General features: G+C 55.7%; 1 protein-coding gene across 9 annotated transcripts in view; it reads right to left on the reverse strand.

Moving 5' to 3' along the window:
* Positions 1–617: 617 nt before the first annotated feature.
* EFCAB6 (EF-hand calcium binding domain 6) overlaps positions 618–14,715 on the reverse strand; it is a 244,357-nt gene continuing 230,259 nt past the window's right edge. For all 9 annotated transcript variants that reach the window (XM_042948058.1, XM_042948060.1, XM_042948059.1 and 6 more), the window contains 5 exons: positions 12,162–12,395; positions 9,537–9,702; positions 7,062–7,246; positions 3,160–3,309; positions 618–1,036 (listed from right to left, as the gene is read on the reverse strand). In XM_042948058.1, the coding sequence (XP_042803992.1) occupies positions 914–1,036; positions 3,160–3,309; positions 7,062–7,246; positions 9,537–9,702; positions 12,162–12,395 (858 nt within the window). In that variant the 3' untranslated portion in view covers positions 618–913. The remainder of the gene's footprint in view (positions 1,037–3,159; positions 3,310–7,061; positions 7,247–9,536; positions 9,703–12,161; positions 12,396–14,715) is intronic.

A 14,715-nucleotide genomic window follows, 5' to 3' on the forward strand; every position in this document is an offset into this window, starting at 1 on the left:
CCACACCTCACTGGCTTCCAGCGGGGAGGCCGAGACCCGCCCCGCCTCGAAATTCTGCGTACTTCGAGCTGCTGCCTCCGTGGGCCCCCGGTGGGGAGGGGTCTTGGACCTGAGGTTCTGGCGCTGCTTCTCCTCTGGAGCCACCTGGGGTGGGGTGACAGAGGGGACTCCTTGCTCCCACCCCTCCCTGATGGCCAGTGGCCACACGACTCGGGGGCACCTCCTCCCAGTTCCTTCTAGAACCTTCCAGAAGGCAGCAAACTCTACATCTCTCTTCCATTTGCTTCACAAAAGGTGGTAAGGGTCGCAGGGATTGGAAAGTTCTCTTGGCTTGTCAGACCCGTCATGTCTGAGGAAGGGTCCCTCCCCAAAAGGTCACTGGTGGGTGCTTCTAATCAGCTGCCCGCTGGGCGGGGCCCTGGAAAAGCTGAACAGGGACGAGGCCTTAGACGTGGGCTGCCCCACCGTGAAGTCAGGCTGGCACCCGCATCCCTAGGGACAGAGCAACAGCCATGCAGACAAGCCCAGCAGAGACACAGATCCGATCCGGGAGGCAGGAAGGCCTCTGGTCTCCCCTAGGCAACCATGCAGGCTCTCATGAATGAAACCTCCAGAAATCTAAGTTTCTAAGCATTTTATCATTGGTGGTTCTTTTGAAGTCTTACGAATCATTTCTGCAAAGACTAGCATTTTATTTGCCTCAACTGAGTGAAGGGTCCCGTGGCTCCGTGGGGCGGAGCTGTGGCTGAAGCTATGGCCGTGGGGCAGTGCAAAGCCTTAACCGCCGGGAAAGACACAGGGCTGCGTGTGTTTCTGGAGCCCCTCCCCCCCGCCCCGATTCTGTGATCTCATTCGTCTTAGGGACAGGCCGCGTGGTCCCCACCCGTCTGCACTGGAGGCCCCCGTCGGCCGCCTACTGGAGGAAGGCCCGCAGGAAGTCGTTGTAGGAGATTTTGGAAGACAGTGTCTTGTCATAATACTCCAGGATGTGGAAGAACTCCTCCTCCGAGAGGTTGATGCTGTGCTGTCTCAGGACCTGTCGGAGAGGAGAGCAGCCCCCGCTGGTGTCGGGGACACTCGAGGGGGCGGGCAGCCAGGAAGGGGCTGGGACCCACCCGCCTCTCCTCCTCGGACCCTGAAAGGCCCACCTCCAAAGTTGCCCCAAGCAGCCCTCTCCCTCGGTGCACATCCCCCTCCCTCTCCCTCCCTCTCCCCCCTCTCTTCCCTCCTTCCCTCCCACCTCCTCTCTCCTAGGCCCTCACCCTCCCAAGGGCCAGCGGGTGTGACAATGGAAGACTTCCAGAACAGGGGAAGGTGCTGGTTCCCCCCCTCCCAGCCCCCCCGCCCCCAGCCCTCCCAGAACAGGTTAATAACCGTTGCCTCCCTGCAGGGTAGTGAGGCTGGTCCATGCGTTCAGACAAGGCCTGGACGGAGGGTAGAGAGGGCTGGAAGGGAGACCTGGCCACAGGGCCTTAGCTAGGGTTGGGTTGGGGAGGAGGGCAGGGCTGCAGGTGCAGGGCGCGGGGCGTGGCGGATCCCGCAGCACCACAGCCCCCGGCAGAGCTAGCTGCCCACCCGACAGCAACTGCCCCTTCCTCCTCAGGGAGCAGACCCCTGTGTCTCCAGCTAAAAGGCAACACTTCTCGGCCTCTTTTGGGGCTAGGTACGTCCTGGCCAGTGACACCTGAGCGGGAATGTGATGTGGGACTTCTGGGAAGCCTCCTCTAGAGAGGAGGCCCTTCCCCTTCCCCTCTCCTCCTTTTCTCTGCTGCCGGGAATATGGAGGCGATGCTAGAGCCCCAGCAGCCACCAGAGACCATGAGGCGACTTCGTGGACGGAAGCCAGGTGCTGAGGGTGGCAGAGCAAAAAAAATGAAGGCCCCAGTGGCTGTCCGGCCCCGTGCTGGCTCTGGCTTCCTAGCTCGTGACTTGTTTCAAGTGAGAGGGAAACGGACTTTCAGCCGCTGGGTCCGGGAGTAAAAGCGGAGACTAAGTTGCAACTTAATTTTCTACCGATGCTTTGTGTTGTGATTTGTTTCTAAGAGGGGACTAGAACGTGGGGCTGGAAGGTCCCGGGGTTCCTCCGGGCAGCGGGCGACGGGCCCCGTCTGTGGGGCTGAGGGCTGGCAGCAGACGAGGAAGCTGAGCCTGGGTGTCTGAGGAGGGTCCTCGGCACCCAGCTGGCCTCTGGCTCAGGCTCTGCTGAGGCCCGGCTGCCCCTCTAGTGCCCCCCTCCCTCTGCCGCCCACCCCCGGTTCCTGGGACGCAGACGGGACCCCGGCCGCCTCCTTCCTCTTTGCTGGAGACTGAAGGGGAACCCGGGGCTGAGAGCTGACTTGAGCCCAAAGACAAGACAGACAGTATGAACTGGAAAGTCATGGGGCGGGGGGGGGGGGGGGGGGGCAGGTGTCCCCGGGGGCTGCGGGGACCGTCCCTCCTCCTTCCTGCAGCCCTGCCAGCCCACCCCGTGCTACTCATCTTCCCGGCTTAAAACAAGAGGGTTTTACTTTTTTTGTTTAGCTGAAGCAGAGATGAAACTAAGGGACAATTTTTTTGTAAGTGCATTTCAAGGTCATAACCCTTCGTGTCTGTCTGACGTTGTGACTGTTCTTTTCTGACTGTAATATGTGATTTTGAATCTAATGTCTGGACCTCAATTATTTGCTGGACCGGCCGGCTGCTGTGGGGGGTGGCCAGCAGCATACGGGGGGCAAGAGGCAGAGAGGAGCGAGTGACCGGCTCTCGGGAGGCAGTGCTGGGCTCTGCTGCCTCGGTGGCCACAGCGGGGACCCTGCTTTGTTTAGCTCCTCGATGTGGCCGCCTGCTCTGTGGGTCTTGCGGGGCGGACGCAGGCCCCGGCTCCCCCATGCAGCCAGTCTGGGCTCCAAGGAGCACTGGCACCTGTGGTGGTGACCTGAGCCCTCAGGTCATGTCCCCACGGGGTTCTAGAAACCTTCAGGGAGGAGAACCTGGGGTCTGCAGGTGCGGGGCAGGTGGACGTAGCCCTCGATAACTTGGGGGTCCCAAGGAAGTGAGGTCCGGGACAGCCGCTCACACCGGGGCCTCTGCCGGGGGGCGGGGGGTGAGGGGCCCTCTTTTGAGGTCTTCTGGCCGCTGCTCCCCGTTCGGACGCCGCAGGCGCCCAACAGCTGAGCTCACCTTCCGGAAATCAGCCACGCTCAAGAGCCCCGTCCCGCCCTCATCGTAGGCTTTGAAGGTACGTCGCATCGGCCTCCAGCAGTGCACAATTTGGGGCTGAATCCGCAGTAAAGCCGAGTAAAAGGAAGAGGTCTCAGCACCAGCTTCTTTCTGGGGGAGAACAAACCCCACAGAAACCGAGAGGTGGTGAGAAAGGCGCTTTCGAATGGGCAGCATGGGGTAGACAGGCACAGCCCAGCAGCCGCGCGCTCCCCTCCCGGGCCTCAGCCCTGCTTTTGCCCCTGCTCACCCCTGCCCTGGGCTCCCCCCGGCCCACTCCCCTGTAGAATGGGGCCTGCCGGCCAGACTCACGAGGATAATGGGAGATCGCTAACCCTGCTGTTGTACAAGGCAGCCCCCGCCTCTCCTGGCCCCTCCAACCTGGGAGGAAGGTCACTCCCTTGACCCCCGTCATCTCCTGGACCGGGAAACGGGAGGCTTGGGGACGTGAAGTGGCAGGTTCAGGACCGATCTGGGCTCTGTTCCTCCCAGGTGAAGGAGGAGAGAGAGGGCCAGACAGAGGTAGCCGGCCGGTTTTAAAACAGTTTGAAGGAAAAAGAGATTTCAGACTGGGTCTCCTAGTAGGTTTATCATAATGAACAGAGTTTTCTCAAAAATTACAAGGTTGTAATTATATCTTGTAATTAGACAGCACACTACCCTGTGATTATTTCATTTAGGTGCTATTAGATAGAAAACAAGATATTTTAGCATGATTTAACCCTAACGCCTGTCTGAATATCAGAGGTGAACCACAGGCAATAACGTGTTAACACGTTTTGGGAAAGTTTAATTTTAATGCGGCACTACGTAAAACCAATTAGCGCAAAGTTGAATTGCTTTCGATTTTTACATCCTTTAGCACCTAGGATGGAAACTCACCAGATACTCTATAGCTTCAATTAGCTGCCAATTTACCCAATCTGCTGGTCTGCACGGGAAAAAGCAAGGATTCTGTGTCGGCTCCTCTCACACCCATGCGCCATCTGAGAGAGCCTCTTCCCGTCCTCGCACAGTACAGCCAATCGCTCCGGAAGGCCTCTGCCCCCAGCTCCAGCGTGGCCGCAAAGCAGAGTCCCAGGTGGCCTCCCCAGGGGGGCGTCTCTGCTGGCCTGGGCGCCTTACTCGTGTGGTGGGGGCCTTGGCGGCTTGCAGAGGGGACGGGCCTGGAACAAGTCACCAGGGCCAGGCGGGGCTGGCCCCGCTCTTTCCTCGGAAAGGCCGCTGGGGAGAAGTCTCCTGCCATCACTCACAACGCAGAGTGGGACGGGGTGGAAGGCAGGACCCTTTCTGAGTGGCAGCCGTCATCCGTCGGGGTGTGAACACCAGAGCTGGGGGGCGGGATAGAGCACACCGGGCGCGTGCCGGGACCTCTGCCCAGGGGCCCGGCTCCCAGTGGGGCCGGACTGGAGCACCTATCACCTCACTGAATACAATCTCAGTCTGACGCTCCTACGAGTTCCCGGCACCTCGGTGTGGATGGGGGGAGGGTCTGGAAGCCTCACAGTCTCTGTATGGGGCAGGGCTCGGAAGGGCTCACCCTTCGCAGGCCTTAGAACCCAGCGGATCGCCCCCTCGTTTCCAGAAGGGAAACTGAGGCCCAGAGAGGCAGAGGAAGGCCAGAGCTGGCAGGGGGCCTGGCAGGCTGTGTGGCCTCCATCGTTCCCCACCTGTGCTCCTGGGTCCCATGAAGATCTAAGGAAGGCGGGCCTCTCTCTGCTCACAGAGGAACCGAGTTTAGAGGAACAAGTAAGTGTCTCAACTTTTTCTTCCGTAACTCGGCCAAAGCCTTTGATGCCAGCTCGTGCTTGTGTAAAGTGGAAATTCCACTCGGGTGGGACCTGATCTTGCACAAAACTACCTACAAACTTAGCTGCCTAGAAATCTTCTGCAAGGGATCCACTGTTTGCTGGGCTGACCCGTCATGACCCTGTGGCTGCCGGGCGCGGGCGGGGACCGGCTGGGGCCGGCCGGGTCTGCCCCACACCCTGGTCCCCGCCGCTGAGCCCTCAGGGGCCTGGGAGCCACTGTTGGCTCCCCAGATGGACAATCCCAGCTGTACGTGACTTGCTCTTTAATTCGACAGAATGGAATTCACTGTTACAGATGATGGAATATGAGCAGGAAAAAGTGGTTTGTTTGTTTTTTTTTCCTTCATCGTTTGGAAAGACCGGAGAGAGGCGAGTCTGGGCAAACACTGGCTGGACTGTGTGTGGGTCCAAATCATTGAGAACAATGGTAAAAAACCTCCAGCTGCTATGTAAGCACCTTTAGGTTCCCATTCCTCTTAAAAGAAAGAAAGAAAGAAAGAAAGAAAGAAAGAAAGAAAGAAAGAAAGAAAGAAAACCACAGTCCGTGCATCGTGGGTGCAGTTTACACAGAAAGATGATGAGTCTCCAACCTCTACCACCGTGCACCCGGAGGAAAGGGTCTGGCCCGCTTCAGATGGTTGATGAATGAATACACTTCGATGTGTCCGTTCAAAATGTTTCACTTTGCTATGACCCCCCCCCCCCGCCCCCGCCCCTGGCTTCGCCTTTTCCGTTAACTGACTGATTACTGTTCCCTGTGCCTCGTATGAACAGCCGTGCTGTCCCTGACTGTCCGCCATACAGATGTGTCCAGGTGCTGGGGGAAGAGTCACCATAACCAGGCATCAGCCACCCGGGGAGTCTGAGGACCTGAGATCCAGTCTTGGGTTCCCAGTCTTGGGTCTCCAGACCCGTACGGGGCTCCAGAAGGAGAGAAAGAAAATGTCTGAACTATTTCCAAGAAAGGAAATTCTGAGCTGTCTGCAAGGTTCTGGAAGCCTGGCGGAGGCCTTACCTTCAGCTACACCTCTTGCCTCCCAGGCAAAAGCTCCCCGAAGTACCTGCCAGCTCGCTGGCTTTGGGCCCGCCAGGCAGACCCTGGCGGTCGGGTGCTCACCTGAAAAGTGCCCTGTGCTGTACAGGCCTTTAAGTAATGGAGGAGATCGGGCAACAAAGAATTGCGTGACAAGTGTATATACACACGCCTTATACGTGTGCAAACACGGGCCACATAAGCATCACACACACACATCACACGTGCACACACACGTATCATGTGATACACATACATATCACACGTGTATATCATACCCTGTGATATACATGTATCATTTATGTCACACACACGCGATATACACATATATGTGCATAGAGAACATCTCAGCCAATTTTCTGGGTCCACGTGGAGGTGGCAGTGAGACTGGAGACATTTGACAAGTGGGTCCTCACTGGCCAGCGGCCCCCCAGAGCCCCTGTGTCCACTTCATCCACCTTTTCTTTCTTTCTTCTTCTTCTTTTTTTTTTAGTTTTTAAAAAAGTTTAATAAACATTAAAAAAATTTTTTTAAAAAAGGGGGGCGCCTGGGTGGCTCAGTCGGTTAAGCATCCAACCTCGGCTCAGGTCGTGCTCTCACAGTTTGTGGGTTCGAGCCCCACATCGGGCTCTGTGCTGACAGCTCGGAGCCCGGAACCTGCTTCGGATTCTGTGTCTCTGTCTGTTTCTGCCCCTCCCCTGCTCATGCTCTGTCTCTTTCAAAAATAAATAAACATTAAAAAAATTTTTTTTTAAGTTTATTTATCTCGAGGGGGGTGGTGGTGGCAGAGAGAGGGAGCGAGAGAGAGTCGCAAGCAGGCTCCACGCGGTCAGGGCAGAGCCCCACGTGGGGCTCAAGCTCACGAACCGGGAGATCATGGCCTGAGCTGAAATCCAGGGTCGGACCCTTAACGGACTGAGCTGCCCGGGCGCCCCGCGTCCACCATTTCTATGGACTTACGACAAACTGAGACAGAGGGGCGGCCCACGCCCACACTTTCCAAGAGTCAGTCTACGCACCATCTTGTTGGCGTTCTGGATCTTCATTCTCTGCATCAGCGAGGTTTCCTTCGCTTTCAGCAGGAGGACACAGCTCTGAATGAAGTCACAGTAAGCAAATTTCCCGCTGTTCTTTACATCGTACTTCACGGCGAGCCGCTGAGATTCCTCTTTGCTTATGTCCAGACTGAACTTCTCCACGAGAGCTAGAGACAAAAACGTCAATTCAGTTGGTGGCAAACTGTTCACTCACTCGTTTGTTCACGCACGCATTCATGCCGTAGGCCCTGGCTTGGGTCCTTGCTACAAAGGCAGACTTTGCATAAGTGATGCCTTCCAGCCAAGCGCAGCCCGTAAGATGCTGCTGTGTGTGATGGGCAGACGGAGGTCCCTCTGCCTTGGCACCGGGGAAACAGCAGAAGCAGCGTCACCGGCGTTCGCCAGGCAGGGTGACGCTGGGCTGGGGAGCCCACAGGAGTGGCCTGAAAATGCCTTTGATGTTCCAACTTGCAGGGGGTCCACGGCAGGACACGGAAAATACAGAATAACTTCTGAGAATTAATACATACTTTTTTTTTTTTTTTTTTTTCAGAATTGAATTTTGGATGTACCACTCAAGTCGGACCAGCTGAGCAGAGTAAGATCTGGTGCCTTCGGTGGGTTCATGGTTAAAAACTAAACACAGCAACCATGCTGCCAGCAGGGCCAGCTAAGGTTCATCAGTCTCAAAACCAAGAGGGTTAACTAAAACACGAGTGGAAATTGAAACGTGTTAAAACCGACGTTGCTGAGGGGCGCCTGGGTGGCTCAGTCGGTTAAGCAGCCGACTTCGGCTCAGGTCACGATCTCACGGTCCGTGAGTTCGAGCCCCGTGTCGGGCTCTGTGCTGACAGCTCAGAGCCTGGAGCCTGTTTCAGATTCTGTGTCTCCCTCTCTCTCTCTGCCCCTCCCCTCCCCTCTCTCTCTCTCCCCAAAATAAATAGACATTAAAAAAAAATTCTCTCTCTCTCCCGCTCTCCCCTGTTCATGGTCTTTTTCTCTCTTTAAAAACAAAAACAGAGGCTCCTGGGTGGCTCAGTCGGTTAAGCGTCCAACTTTGGCTCAGGTCACGATCTTGCGGTCCGTGAGTTCGAGCCCCACGTCAGGCTCTGTGCTGACAGCTCAGAGCCTGGAGCCTGCTTCAGATTCTGTGTCTCCCTCTCTCTCTGCCCCTCCCCTGTTCATGCTCTGTCTCTCTCTGTCTCAAAAATAAATAAACGTTAAAAAAAAAAAAAAAAAAAAAAAAAACCGACGTTGCTGATTTGGTGTCGGTGAAACACGTCACATTAACACAGGGGAGCAACGTTGGACTATCAGTGGTTTCACATTGTGTATTTCATTTAGAAGTGGCTGCTTTTTGTAGGAGCTGTTCGCTTGAGAGAGTTCACACGTTGTTTCGTTTGCACGTTGGTAAGCCATGATTGTCATAAAAGTGATTTATTAATACTGGAGATTCTCAAGAAAAAACTTCCCTTAAAAAGGGATCTAAAGATTAGGCCAGAGGAGGGGGGTCCGACTTCAGGGGGCTACCAAGCAGGGGGGCGACAAGGCCAGATCGATCGTGTAAAATGTTGCACAAACAACACGCGACCATTAGTGCAAGTCCAACTGATGGAATTTGAAGAGCTCATCGAAGTGACACGTGGTGACAGCTGGATCAGTGGGACACAAGCAATGGGGTGGATGGGCCTGCAGGTCCCCGGCCACCGCCCTCCTCCACCTGTCCCACCCTGGAGCTCTCCAAGTCTGTTAACAGAGACCACAACCAAGCCTGTGATTCCTAAGGCGGAGAGTCAGGGCTTGCTGACTTGGTCACACAGGCATGAACGTGCCCTGCAGTGGGTTGAGAGGCATTAGGAATTCTTTTTCTTTTTTTTAACGTTTATTTTTGAGAGAGCGAGCGAGAGAGACAGAGACAGAACATGAGCGGGGGAGGCGCAGAGAGAGGAGGAGACACAGAATGTGAAGCAGGCTCCAGGCTCCGAGCCGTCAGCACAGAGCCTGACGCGGGGCTCGAACTCACGGACCGCGAGATCATGACCTGAGCCGAAGTCGGCCGCTCAAAAGACTGAGCCACCCAGGCGCCCCATTTTTTTTTTAAATGTAATTTCTTGTCAAGTTGGCTAACGTACAGTGTGTGCGGTGTGCTCTTGGTTTTCGGGGTCGATTCCCCTGATTCCTCGCTTACGTACAACACCCAGCGTTCATCCCAACAAGTGCCCTCTTCAATGCCCATCACCCATTTTCCCCTCTCCCCCCCCACCCCATCCACCCTCAGTCTGTTCTCTGTATTTGAGAGTCTCTCATGGTTTGCCTCCCTCCCTCTCTGTTTGTAACTATGTCTTATCCCTCGAGCCTGGCGTTTATGGAGGTGCTTGGTAGCCACCGCGAGGGAGATGCTCCCGCCCGTTCCCTGTGGATTTGTGCCGCCAGGGCGACCCCATTGTGAGAACGTACCTAGGAATTCAGCCGTGGTGATCTCCCCCTGCTTGGTCACGTCCTTCTCTTTGCATTCCTTCAGGAACTCCCGCCAGCAGCCCTGAATTCTCCTCCGGAGCTTGCTCTCTATGGGCTCACAGTTCTGCAGGGGCAGGGTGCCTGCTGTGCTTGCACTGGCCGGGGTCTAGCGAGAGAGAGAGAAAAGGAGGGGGTCTTGCAGCGTGAGGTTCAAAACGAAGAAATAATACAAGCTATCACAGACAGGCCTCGGGTTGAGGTTCACAACTGCGCCGGCAGGATTAGCTCAGAAATAAGGGAAAAGCAAAGCGTAGATGGTAATTCTGCCATTTAACTTCCATTTCCACCAGCGGGCCATATTTGTGCCGAAACACAGTAACCAACGTGGTTTTGGAAATAAACATATAGCCAAGATTCAAGTTTAGGGAGATGTTATTTAACTATATTAATTACTGGTGTGTGTGTGTGTGTGTGTGTGTGTGTGTGTGTGTGTGACAATATTTTTCACCAGAGGAAGAGTCTTATCAAAGACAGGGAGTCACCTGTCATTTTCATGGATGTCCAACCCTGTACTCCCTTCCAGAATGCCCTGTATTGTGAAATCACATGGACCAACTATAAGGCTGTCTATCTTATTGCATTTTCCGTTTAAATATGGGGAATGAATTGAATGCAGCCCAGGCATTGCCCTGAACACGTCCTGTCGTTATCTAATACAGTAATGAACTTGGGGCGCCTGGGTGGCTCAGTTGGTTACGCGTCCGACTTTGGCTCGGGTCATGAGTTCGAGCCCCACATCGGACCGTCTGCTGTCAGCGCAAAGCCCGCCTCGGGTCCTCTCTCTTTTTCTCTCTCTCTCAAAAATAAAATAAACATTAAAAAACAAAAGTCCAATACAGGAACAAACTCCATTGAATTCCTGGTCTTTCTCCCAAATTCTGTACCACCCGAGCCTTCCCCCTCTGGGTTGATGTAACGCCCTTCTCCCAGGTGTTCAAGTCAAACCCTTAGAGGCTCTCCTGGACTCTCTCCGTCTCCACCCTACACCGAATCCACTGCGAAATCCTGTTGGCTTTACCTGACTGCCGGCCGCCGGCTACCCACTGCCCATCTCACTCAGAGCCACCGGGCCTCTCCCCTGGACCACTGGAGCCTCCTCCCCACCTGCTCGCTTCTGCCCACCCCCCTCCAGCACCCACTCCACCCACAGCCTCTATTCAACACACAGAATCCACAGGAGGCTTTTTAAAGACGCTGCAGCCCACATCACTCCTCTGTTTAAACACCTGCAAGGACTCCAGCCTCTGGAGTGAAAGCCAGAGTCGCCCCACACCGCCCGCCTGTCCCCCCCGCACCGCCTCGGCGTGTTTTCCGCGGCTTCCCTGACATATCTAGACTCGGTGGCTTAAGACAGCACAGTTATTCTCTTACAGTTCTGAAGGCCAGAAGCCTGAGGTGGGTCCTACTGAGCTAAAACCGAGGCGTCAGCAGGACTGTGTTCTTTCTGAGGTTCTAAGAGAGAATCTGTTTCTTACCTTTTCTGGCATCGAGAGGCGCCCACACGTCTTAGCCTGTGGCCCCTTCCCGCACCTTCCAAGTCAGGAGCAACCGTGGAGACTTTCTCAAATGGCGTCTCTCCAACACGGACCTTTCTGCCTCTGCGTCCCCCGTTTACAGGCCCTTGTGATTGCCTCCGGCCCACCCGGACACTTAGGGATCTTCCCTCGTTAAGTCGGCTGATTACTGCAACCTTGATCCCCCCGTGCCATGTGAGGTGACATATTACAGGTCCTAGAGATTAGGACGCCGACATCTTTGGGGTGCTCCTGACCCCGCCCCTTCATTCTGCTCTACTCAGTGTCTCCAACTCGCTAAATACGTGACGTGCCCATCATCCCCGACAAGAACGTAAACTCCGCCAGGGCAGGGACGCTTGTTCACTCTCAGCTCTCGAAAAGACCCAGCACAGAGTAGATGCGCAATAAATTCTGCACACGGTTGGGATCCTCTCAACCACCCTTTCTCGGGGCTGCTGCCCTCTGGCTTGTAGACGAGGCGAGCGCCTCAGTGAGGCCGGCCCCCTTCCCGCACCCCAGACCGGGCGGCTCAGCCCGGGGCCAGAGCCGCAGAGTTAGACAGGCCTGGGTTGGAAACTGGATCTCCCCGGGTCTAACTGAGGGACCCTGAGCACACGAGGACACCTCTTAGAGCCTCGTATCTTCAACCGTAAAATGGGGGTGACGACACGTTGCGGTTGGGCGCGTGTAGGGCCCTTGCACAAAGCGGACGCCTACCATGGGGTGTCCGCCTTCCTGCCCGATGAATGCCCAGCTCGCTGATCGAGAGTCTTCTGTCCCCGCTCCCGTACCCATTTCCTACCCTGAATCCTTATTCCTCCTTCCAGCCCTGACGCCTTCCTTCCACCCAAGCCTCCCCCAGCCCCTCCCCACACCTCCCTCCCCCCTCCAGGCAGGTGAATGCTAAGGACCCACCTTGGGCTCCTCTCCTGTGCCCCCGCCCCAGGCTCACCCTATGGCACCCTGTCGGTCACCTGCCACTCAGGACCACTGGGGTTTGGGGATCTGGGGACCCGGGGCGCAGTGGCGCCGCGAGACGAGGACTCACACAGGGGTGGCTCTGCGTTTTCAACCCTGCTTTGAGGTCGGGAGCAGGCGTTGATGAAGCTGTGGATGTGCTTCTCTCCGAGACTTCGGGAACACTGCTGCCTTTCTGGGCCTTGGTGGAACTGCCAGTGGCTGGCGGTGTGGCCCCTCTCTCGGAGCTGAACATGCTCAGGAAGTCCAGATACTTGAGCCTCCCCTTGGCGTTGACCGGCATCTCGCTCCACAGTCTGTCAAACTGGCAAAGAAGCAGAAGTCGTTCCCAGGGGTTAGTGTAAAAGCCCAGCAGGGTCCCCGCAGCGCCCACGAGAGTGGACAGAAGCCAGTGGAGGCCAGCGCTCACGTCGGCAGGGGGGGCCGAGGCCCGTGGCAATGAAAACAAATTGAAAAAGAAAAAGGAAAAAAATCCGCTCAGCCTCCACTCGATGGAGGCATCCGTAAGACAGGAAAAGCAAAGACAAGAGGATTATTCACGGCTTCCGCAGGACAATTTTTTAATTGAATTGGGCCCTTAGTGAGCAGTTGAACGCCATTAAATGTTGTGATTAGTCACAGAGACTGAGCGGCAGTCTATGAGAACATTTTAGGAGAAAATGCAAATCAAGGCCCTGGCCCACCTTGGTCCCGGGGAAGCCCGGCCGGACTCATTTCTCTTCCTCGTGGGCGCCTGAGTTCTGCCAACAGCTGGCCAGGCACCGCGGCCCTCAGCCGCTGTGTTCACGGCCAGGTGCGTGTCCCCGAAGGGCCAGCCCTGTCCTCTCACAAGGTGGGAAGGGAGGCGTCTGGGAAACCAGAGAGAAGGGTATGGCTTTGGGCTGGTACCGTCTGACGTCACAGGTCATGTCGGAACCACACCGGTAGAGCAAAATGACTCCAGCAATCTAAATGAGCCATTTTGGATGACTGAGGGTTTTTAGGAAGCTGAGAAGAGGGGTAACTTATTCAGAACCAGTGGGGTCCCAGCCTCCTGCGCCCAGCCAGGAGAGCAGCGGCCTCTAGGGGCAAGGGGAATGGTGTTTCCTGTCCGTCCCTGGGGCCTGACCTTGACTGGAGGCCAGCATCGCTTCTGGCCTCCGCTGGGGTTTCCAAAAGGCAAGTTATGAGAGACTGTACCGGTTGAGTTTGAAATTCCGGAAATGAAGTACTGGGGGGTGGGGAAGAGAGGAGGAATGTTCTAGGCCCTGAGAAGGGAAGATGGCTTAGTTTGGGACAATATTCTTTTTTTTTTTTTTTTTTTTAACATTTATTCATTATTGAAAGATAGAGAGAGACAGAGCATGAGCAGGGCAGGGGCAGAGCGAGGGGGAGACACAGAATCCGCAACAGGCTCCAGGCTCCGAGCTGGCAGCACAGAGCCCGACGTGGGGCTTGAACTCATGAGCCGTGAGATCATGACCTGAGCCCAAGTCGGAGGCCCAACCGACTGAGCCACCCGGCGCCCCATAGTTTGGGACAATATTCTTGATTCGTGTTTTAAACTTTTTATTTCAAAAGAATTGTGGACTTGCAGGAAGTTGCAATGATGACACAGAGAGAACCCTGGTACCGTCCCCTAAAGGTTACGTCTTCGGGAACAACTTCAAAACCAGGTTGTGGACGGTGCCGTGTGCGGACAGGTCACCGTCATTTGTGACGTACGCAGAAGCGCGTTGCTTTAATTTTGATCGGTGAGGTCAAACCAGCTGGTGGAGGGGGAAGTGAGAGACCTTGAGAAAGTGACCACGTGTCTGTCTCAGACAGACCTCACCGTCACCAATGGCGGTCATCACCCCCAGTCAGGAGGAGGCTCGCCACCCGTCTCCCTCCAGGAAAGTTCTCCCAACCCCCCGGAGCAGGCGTCCGGCGCTCTTCTCCACCTTCCCGCCTGTGCTGAAGCCACCTCTGCAGGTGACGCCAACCTGCCTGGTCCTGCAGCTCTCTGAAGGTCATCTGAGATTCACCTTTAAATGTCCTACATCTCCCGAAGGGGCCGGCACATGGCAGGTGCTCTAGAAATGTTTGCTCGGCTGCTGAAAGTCCTGAAAAACTCACTTAAGACCGATCAGACAATGGCAAGACCCTTTAACAATGAAGGGGACAGACGGTGCTAAGCCACATCGTGATCGCATTCATCACGAAAGGCTTTCGGGAAGCAGAGCAGGATGCGGCCTGGAAGAGGAAGTGGGCGCCACGGGCTCTCGTGCACAACTACGTTAGCCACGTTGGGGAGGAAGGAGGAGAAGGTCACGTTATCGAGGGGAGATACAAAGAAGGGTGCCGGTGTTAAGGACCCCGTGGAAACCTGAAGCATGGGAGTGAGGACGTTTCTAAAGCCGCTAAGGACAACAATGGCGTCTCCTGTAATCTTCTGGTGCAAACGAAGTCCAGGAGGGAGCCCGGAAATCCTCTCTTCGCCAAAGGAGCCTCACCATGAAGGCAGAATGAACGTGGCCAGGAGGACACCGAAGCGGGTGGGTGGGAAAGGGAAACCCACACGTGGCTCCTCACTCCTGACAGATCGCGCCCCAGAATGCTGATGGAGCCCCACAGATGCTGCAGGGGATGGAGGCGGGTGGGGC

The sequence above is a fragment of the Panthera leo genome, chromosome B4, assembly GCF_018350215.1.
Source record: "Panthera leo isolate Ple1 chromosome B4, P.leo_Ple1_pat1.1, whole genome shotgun sequence".
NCBI classification, from domain to species: domain Eukaryota; kingdom Metazoa; phylum Chordata; class Mammalia; order Carnivora; family Felidae; genus Panthera; species Panthera leo.